At 43.8% G+C, this 9,294-nt stretch overlaps 1 protein-coding gene across 1 annotated transcript in view; it reads left to right on the plus strand.

The window, feature by feature from the left end:
* The first annotated feature begins 4,550 nt into the window (after window positions 1-4,550).
* The window catches only part of LOC118418180, a 21,877-nt gene continuing 17,133 nt past the window's right edge, over window positions 4,551-9,294 (plus strand). Inside the window, exons 1-2 of the mRNA XM_035824018.1 lie at window positions 4,551-4,947; window positions 5,320-5,420. Of these exons, the coding sequence (XP_035679911.1) occupies window positions 4,551-4,947; window positions 5,320-5,420 (498 nt within the window). The remainder of the gene's footprint in view (window positions 4,948-5,319; window positions 5,421-9,294) is intronic.

The raw sequence follows: 9,294 nt of genomic DNA on the forward strand, positions 1-9,294 counted from the left end.
AAAATTACGAGTAGGTATGCCCCTGATGCCTCCGAACAAATGGCAGAGTTTATTCGTCGGCATCAGGGTCATTCCTCCTGGTAATTTAGAGCTGGGTGACAACTCGGCCGAGCTAAATTCTTGATTTGTAAAGGGGGTTTAACTGCTGCGATGCCTGTGGTAAAACTAGCTGTTGTGCCCGCGGTAGACCTGGATGCGGTGCCTGCTGAACCCCTGGCTGCGGTGCTTGCTGAACGTTTGCTGTGTTGCTTGTTGCTGACCGGGTAGACGGACACCTTGCTGCTGCTGTGGCGGCTGGGCTTGCTCCTGCTGCTGGCCTTGTTGTCCACCATGTGGGCGAACCTCTTGTTATCCTGGAGCGGGTAGCCTTGGTGTTTGCGACTTCATTACTGCAGAAACCCAAAAACATACACCGTGAGACAACAGAATACACCTCTCAAATCCTACGCTACCCACCAGAGTGTACTTTCACCAGGTCGGAGTAGAACAGGCTCCGTTGGATCAAGGGCATATGTAGTTTGAGGGTTTTGCACACACCTTTCGGTACATGTCAAGGACTGACATCGCATCAGTCCAGCCCTTTACCTCCCCGGTTTCCAGGGTCATCTTTCCCTGCAGCGCCACTGTGATACGTCCATATGTTAGCTTCATCCTGTAACAGAAAGCATCAGTCTTAATGAGTTTTGCTTCTGTTTTGTTGTTGGATGCAGATGCTCGAAATTAATATACAATATTCTGTGTGTTCAGCAACAACCTCCTGGTGTTGAGTCCATAGGGCATGATTGGAAAACAACAATTTACTGTTAAATCAAACAAGCATTAAGTTCAGGACTAATGGTTAGCAGGGAAATGATAAAGAGGAATGACATTCTAACAAGATGGATTTATGCACCAGACGCATGTACCTTAAGTGTTTCAGCTATTTCCACAATTTATGGCATTGAATTAAATTTTCAGTTTCTGCTGTTCGCTTTGCACCTTCTGTGATGTTTTCGAGGTGTAACACAAGACTCATCTCAATCTTTCCATCCGAACGTACCAGCCTATTGACAAGGGCACCAGTTTAAGGATCTTCACCCCTGGCTATGTGAAAAGTGGCTCGCTGAATGTGATTTTGAACCTTCCTCTTGTGTGAATTCCGCACTAGATGGTGCTGTAGTCCAAACACATGCACATTGATGGTGCACACTATTAAGCCGAAGGAAACGGATAATTATTTCCAACAGTTACCACAATTAACTTAATTAACAGGCTTCTGATTAATTCGTGGTTAAACAAGAAGAAAGCAACCAGACGTGAACTCCAGTCTCTCATCGGGAAGCTCGTTTTTGTTTCCTCCTGTGTGCCACCAGGACGGCTGTTTATATCTCGAATGTTAGAGGCTTTGCGTTCATTACGGCGGAATCACCACAGACTGCGGTTGTCACGGGACTTCCGACTGGACCTTCTGTGGTGGCGCAGATTCATGGACACATACAACGGTGTATCTATGATGGTTCCCGATATTTATAGCTACCCGGACGAGTTGGTTATGACTGATGCCTGTGCCACGGGGTGCGGTGCATTTTGTGACGGGCAGTTCTTCCAGAGTGTGTTCCCAGACCACGTGTTGGAGAAGTTTGGATCAAAGATACACGTACTCGAGATGTTGACTATCGTCCTTGCAGCCAGGAAATGGGGGCCACGTTGGTTCGGACAGCGTATCTCTTTATACTGTGATAATATGGCCTGTGTCTATGTGTTGAACTCCGGACGTGCTCGTGATCGAGACCTGTTACACTGTGCTAGGGAGCTGTGGCTGTTGTCAGCCACATTCGAGTTCCAGGTTAAAGCTTCGCATATTCAAGGCAGTCACAACCGAATTGCAGATCACCTTTCCCGGTGGCATCTATCGGCGTATCATGCTCAGCAGTTTACCCGTCTCACACAGCATCGGGCGACAGTTGAGATTCCGATATTCCAGGAGGACTTCATCTTGGATTGCCCTTATTAGTAGGTTTTAACGTTTGTTTGTTCTGTTGTGTTTATTTCAGCCCGAATTGATCTTGGACTACTACGTGATCAGGTACGACAGACTAAGAGAGCAGCGTTTGCTGATGGAACATGGGAGAACTTGAGGACACATTTACGGACTTACCTGCTCTTCTGCACATTCTACGACATAGTCCCGTTTCCGGCAAAAGTGGATACCCTTGAGACTTATGCTGAATTCCTTAGTCGTTCATTTCGTGCCCCAGCGTCAATAGCAAACTATGTTAGTGGTATTAAGACTTTTCATATCCTGTTTGGACTGGATACGGCGGCATTCTCTTCTATGGACTTAGCTCTACTACTACGAGGACTTAAGAAACAGATGAGACATACGCCTCGTCAGAAGCTGCCTTTCACACCAGAAGTCCTACTCAGGATTCATGAACACTTAGATACTTCAGACTCGTTTCAGGCTACCATGTGGACTGTGATACTGTTAAGTTTCTTTACGTTTCAGCGAAAATCTAATTTTGTGTCTAAACATGGTTTCGACCCTACTAAGCAGTTCACTATTCATGATTTTGTTGTATACAAGGGAATTTTGTTGATCAGGATCAGGTGGTCCAAGACTTTTCAATATGCGGAGAGAGTATTGTATGTTCCGGTGATGGAGATCAAGAATTCTCCCCTCTGTCCAGTATCAGCGTTCTGTAACATGGTTAGGTTAAACCGCAACAAGAATACGAGTGCAGCCTTTGTTAGACCACATAGGGGTAGATTTGTACCATTGAATCAGAATATCTTTGACAAGGCCTTCAAGCAGATACTAGGTAGAGCGGGCCTAAGTCCTGCTAGGTACTCTCTCCATAGTGGGCGTAGAGGAGGCGCCACATTTGCATTCCGTGCAAGAGTTCCCATAGATCTAATCCGCCTCCAGGGCGATTGGCGTTCTGATGCTTACCTACTGTATTTGAAGGTTCCCTTGGCTACAAGATTACGTTGTGTTATAGAATGGTTAAGCATATCCAGTGGAAGACGCCTCGGTAGCGTTGAAGGCATTGCAGTGTTCGTAGAGTAGCAATTTAGAGATTAGTTTGTTAATTTGTTCATGGGTAATGGTTTTTGTTCAATGGTTTTTCTTTTAGCGGTTTGGCCTTTTGTTTTTGGTGTTTTCCGCGAAAAAGTTTTTTCCTGATTAAACTTTTTCCTTTTTTCTGCCAAACCGTGTCTTTGTTTGAGTTTGTCCGATAATTTGAGAAAAATTTCTTTTGGTAATTTGTATTAATTGATCGCAAACGGTATTTGTCATGGTGCGGCCCGTTTGCCCTTTGACACGGAACACGTGAGAGTGACGTCACTCCAAGTTTGCTGGGCAGGCGGGTCGGACGTTTCTTTCTGCTCTCCTTTTTCACCCTCCACCGCCCCTTTTCTCCGCCAAATGTTATTGAAGGTTAAGAATGTTATTATAGTTGTTGAAGTAGTATTACTATTAGTGCTGTGTTTTCCGCGAAAAAGTTTTTTCCTGATTAAACTTTTTCCTTTTTTCTGCCAAACCGTGTCTTTGTTTGAGTTTGTCCGATAATTAAGAGGAGTGTGGCCATTAGGAAAAATCGTACTGGTGATGCCAGGCAGCAGAGGACTTGTGAGACGTGTAAAAGTCAAAACGCAACATAGCGTGTTGGAGAGGCCAGTCGACAAACTATGCCCTCTCTTGGAAGAAGACCAGAGCACAACCTGAATTCCAGGAGGACCATCATTGGACTTGAAGCAGTTTTAGTAGTCTCAAAGACTTGTAATGCATGTAACAACAACGTAGTGAACTAGGCAAACCTACATGGACTTCAGTGAAAGCTATTGCATGCTGTTTCTACTAACAATAAGTTTATGAGTATAGTTATTGTGTAAGGAAGTTGGCTTGGTAGGTAAAGTAAAATTGCCTCACGGACAATTTGGGGGCCAGTGTAAGCGCCAAACTTCCAATTCAAATCTGCCGCCATTAGTCAGCTAGTAAAATAAGATGTGCAAGCTCCTGCCAAAACTGGGCCACGTGACTATTAAAAACTCAAGGGACCCTACTCACCCAGGACTCAGAGAGAAACAGGCTTCTTGCTGGACTAGCAGGAAGAAACTAGGCTTCCCAAAAGGGGAAGAATCAGGACCTTCTTGCCGAGGAGTAAGAAGGATTAGGCTTCCCAAAAGGGGAAGAATCAGGACCTTCTTGCCGAGGAGTAAGAAGGATTAGGCTTCCCAAAGAGGGAAGAAGCAGGACTTGCTTGCTAAAGGAAGGAAACCAGGCTCCACTACAGTAGAAGATCGGACCAGAGGAGGTTGGGAAGTCTGACCAGTTTTTCCCGACTTTACCTGGAGTTGGACTTTACTTGGAAGCGGACACTACTTGGAATCGAACATTACTTGTTATCGGACTTATCGAACTTCTACAAGCTTTATTCTGCGGGCTATCATCATTCCGGGACTTGCACTTATCAAACAACAGACGGTTTTTGTATCACTAACTTTTCTAGATTAAACCCTCAAATCAACCCCATCTGTCTTCATCTCCTCCGTACTTTGTTCCGAGTATGAATACAGCTGCAGCAGGGAGGTTCCTGGTGGACTCCTTTAAATTAAAGTCAGAAAATGATTCGAATATAATCAAGGACAACAGGGAGAAGCTGTGCAAGGTTAAGGAGACTGTGTCAGACATGCACAGTAAGTTACTTGCACACAACGATGACCTGTTCAAGTGTGGAACAAACCAACTCAGGCAGGGCAGAGGGACAATGTACGCTTTTAATACCGAGTACATGGCAAAGCTGAAGGACCTGGTGGGCACCATAGCAAGCACAGACGCCAGACTTGAGGTTGCACTGGCTAAGGTCGAGCGTGTGCACGCAACAAAGAGAAGAGAAAAGAGTAGCCAGTCGAGAAAGGCCAAGGAACAACGGCGCAAAATCAACAAACGAAAAGATCACAGACGTGAAACAAATATTAGGGAAATCCTTCAAGTGATTGCGCCAAACAGAGCTGGTAGCAGTCCTGTCTGCCGGAAAGAAGTCAACATAGACGCTGTGCGGTCTATCAGCTAATCTCCAAGCAGATCTTGCTGTGGCAAATGGGAAGGAGTTTAGCCGGCAGAGGAGTTATTGGCCACAGCTCTGCTTGGAGATTATATCAGCTACCTTCGAGCACGATCTCCTCACCAGGTGCTAGAATCAGACCAACTAGATAGATATGCGAAGTTGCCAATTTTAGGCAATATTAACAGGAGCTGCTGCGACAGTTTAAAGAGGGCAGTCAGAAAGGCCCACGCCTCATGTGATGGACGTTGTAATATGGAACACTGTCCAGTCAACGTGAACTGCGCCAAGCTATTCCAGCAGCTGGGAGGCGTGACGGCCTGGGGCAGATTCGCACCTCGGGATACCGGCTTTCTCCCGCTTGATGCAAGTGTAAACATGGACAGTCCTACGTAGCTGTGTAGATTCTAAGTCACTGCGATTGTTGAAGAAGAATGGATGCTTTGATCGCGATGCAAGTGCGCTGGTCTGTGCCAGGCTGGTTCGGCTGGAAGGTAAATAATGCAATCCTAGATTTACCATTTCAGATTATTCAAAGACAACATTGTAATGACATCTCTAGTAGTATCTTTATTGTATTGCAAAACAATCAAATCAGTAATTACAACTTTCTGCTGTCCTATCACTGCTGTCACCACAGAATGTAATCGTAGTTTACAGCTTTACAAAAAATCAAGTCAGTATTTACAACTTTATGCTGTCCTATCAGTGTTTCACCACAGAATGTAATCTTGGTTTACAGCTTTACAAAAAGTTAAGTCAGTATTTACAACTTTCTGCTGTCCTATCGATGCTGTCACCAGTAAATGAAATCTGGGCTTACAGCTTTCTTCTGCCTTCTCCTTCCAAACCGAGATAGGGTCACAACTTCATCTGTTCCTGTCCCCACATAATTCTGGACCTCATCTGCATTAGTATCACTATCACTACCATCATTTGCACCTACATCAAACAGAACTTCATCTTCATCCGAGCTATCATTACCTGAAGAGGATACATCATCATTGTCACTTTCATCTGATACATCGCCACCTTCATCTGATACATCATTACTCAACAAAAGGCGGGAGCAAACAGTTTTACCTGTGTGTGCCCGAACAACGCCAGCTTTTTGTTCTTTTTTCCCTTTTATGGGTAGCTCATGCTTTCTCAAGTATTTTTCAAGTTCAGCCACACGGAGAGTTTCTAACGATCCTTCTTTATATAAAGTTTCCCAGTCATAATCTTCATATAACTTCCCTTGACATTCATTACGCTTCTCTTGTGCCACAGTAGCTCTCTTGGTCTTCAAGATTAGGAGTAACTTAATGTGCTCTACATAGTCCTTCACATGCTTCTCTGATACAATATACTTCTGAGAAAAATCATGAATGGACTCGGGGTTGTCAGTAGTCACTATATTGTTATTGATGGCAGATTTCAGCTGTGCTCTTGGTTGGTAGTCATCGGGAAGACGTCCCTCAGTCGGCGTTCTGTCATAAGGCAAGTAGTGGAATGCAGGTAACCGTTGGTAGTCATAGGCCTTTCTAGTTTCAGGTTGATCCCACAATTCTGCATTTACAGTAAAATCTGAAATCAGACTAATAAAACTTTACCTTATCTCCTTTCCAAGGCTCAGTGATTGCATATGCGCATAAAACTATCTAGATTTCAGCCGATAAACATGACGACCCTTGTAGCAGAACAGTACTTTGGTGACCAGGCTAGGAGGACGCATGAGGGGAAGAACACTCCCTCCTGCAAAAAGCTTGGGCACATGCTCCACATGCTCACATGGTGGAGGAGATGAGGATGCGAATGAAACTTCAACATTAAGTACATATGGTCTTTGACATGCAAAATTGTCAAAGACATGTCTATATGCATATCTTATCAGAATATAAGGCCACATCAAATTTATTTGTTGCTTTTTTTTTCTTCAAAAAGTCTGGTGTGAAGATAAACAATATTGAATTATTGAATAAATAAAAAAAATTATTTGGTACGAACAACAATGAATCTTATCTCTTTCATTTCATCCATAGCCATGATAAAAGGGTATGCACCGCACAACTGAAGCCTGCACCAGGAATCTGCACATGCTAACTCTGTGTCCAATGTCAACCCCCCAGAACTCTTGAATACAAAAGTCCCACGATTTTCAGCACCTTTGACGCTAGAACTCTCTCAAAATTAAGTAGACAACAGGAGCTTGTTGCCTCTGCAGCAAAACAAAAAAAAAATATTGACATTATCAGCATCCGAGAACACAGGATTTATCACCCTGATAATGAAATCGTATTTACTGCCATTGATTATTATCACCTAGTTTCATCTTCCGCGACCAAGAACTTAACTCCCAAGGATCAACGATCTCATGACACCATCAATGAACTGAACAATGAACTGTCATGGGCCATGATGTGTTGAGATCGGTCCTTACGCGTATTGATCCATTATGGTTTGCTATTATTGCCGACGAAGCGACGGACGTTTTGTGCAACATACAACTCAACATAAGTGTTCGTTATGTGGACTATAACTACGAGGTTCACGAAGAAAGCCTCGGTCAGTATCAGCTACCCACCATAAACACCGCCACTATCACAGATGCCATTTAAGACGCTCTGCTTCTGACGCTCTTTAAGACGCTCTACAACTGTGTCACGGACATGCGTATGATGGAGCTACTAACATGTAGGGCCATCGCTCTGGAATTGCGACACGCATAAAAAGAGAGGAGCCTGCAGCTGTACAGGTGCATTGCTAGGCCTGCAGACAGTGGCCATTCGAGATGCGACGGGTTGATTAACAATTCATCAAAGAGGATCAAACGAAGTCACTGTTCAATCAACTGGCTGCTTCTGAAGACTGAAATTACATCACCATCATGGACGCGATGCAAGACGCGCACTTATTGAATTACCAGGAACCTTGGGCAGGAGAGATTCGAAATTCTTTTGCAGGACGAACAGCCAGGACTTGTATGGAAGACTTGTTCCACCACATCACTGATGCGAATTGGGAGAAGTCTTTTGCATTGACCAAGACTCTAAGCAGATGCTGCTGCCCTTGCAGCTATGCAAAAGAAGACAACATAGTGTACTGTCCACTTTTACCCACAGCCAACATGTTTGACCATGACAAAAATGTGCAAAGTGCAATCAAGGCTATTTTTAGAAAGCGATGGTTTAGGACCCTACTTGTCATGTAGTGTTCAGAGCATACAGTGTCATGTAAAAGGATTTAGCTTCCTGACTATTTGTTTATGTGCTATATGCACCCCAGGAAGGAAGAAATTACAATTTCTGTGGCATTAAGATCGAACACAACATAACACTTTAATGAAACTTCAGGATGAGTATGCTGAGACTGCTCAGGAGAAGGCAGAATTGTTCAATAAGTTCTTCTACTCTGTTTTTAACTGTACAGATGGGGAAACCCCGTTGCCCGTCTTGATTGATACTTTAATGAAACTTCAGGATGAGTATGCTGAGACTGCTCAGGAGAAGGCAGAATTGTTCAATAAGTTCTTCTACTCTGTTTTTAACTGTACAGATGGGGAAACCCCGTTGCCCGTCTTGATTGATACTTCGAGGGTGCCAACAATTTCCTCAGTTACATTTACTGTCAGCAACATTGAATCTATTCACAAAAACCTGGAAGTTACAAAGGCCACAGGGCCGGACGACCTTCCAGCTATGGTCCTAAATAAGTGTGCAGCTCAGTTAGCTCCTTCCAAATGTGATCCCTGTGTTTAAGAAGGGGGACAAGAGCAGTGTGTCCAACTATAGACCTATTTCATTGTTATGCATAACAAGTAAAGTATTTGAAAGGTGTATTTTCAATTGTGTGCTTCCGTTAGTCTCCAATTCTCTATACCCTCTTCAACATGGATTTGTTAGGGGTAAGTCCACCACAACTCAACTTTTAGATGTGTATGACGAAATAGGACAGGTGTTGGACGTATCAGGGCAAGTTGATGTGATATTTTGTAGACTTTTGTAAAGCTTTTGATACTGTCTCTCATGCCTTACTTGTTCACAAACTGAAATTGTTTGGATTTAATGGTCAGCTCATTTCTTTAATCAATGATTACCTTAAGAATCGCCACCAAAGAACAATTGTACTAGAGGGTCACCAGTCTAAGTACCTACCTGTGTTGTCTGGTGTTCCTCAGGGTTCGATCCTTGGTCCATTCCTATTCCTGTTATTTATTAATGATCTACCTGACCACGTACAGACCGGCAGGATGGCCATGTTTGCA

Source organism: Branchiostoma floridae, chromosome 6 (genome assembly GCF_000003815.2).
Source record: "Branchiostoma floridae strain S238N-H82 chromosome 6, Bfl_VNyyK, whole genome shotgun sequence".
Taxonomy (NCBI): domain Eukaryota; kingdom Metazoa; phylum Chordata; class Leptocardii; order Amphioxiformes; family Branchiostomatidae; genus Branchiostoma; species Branchiostoma floridae.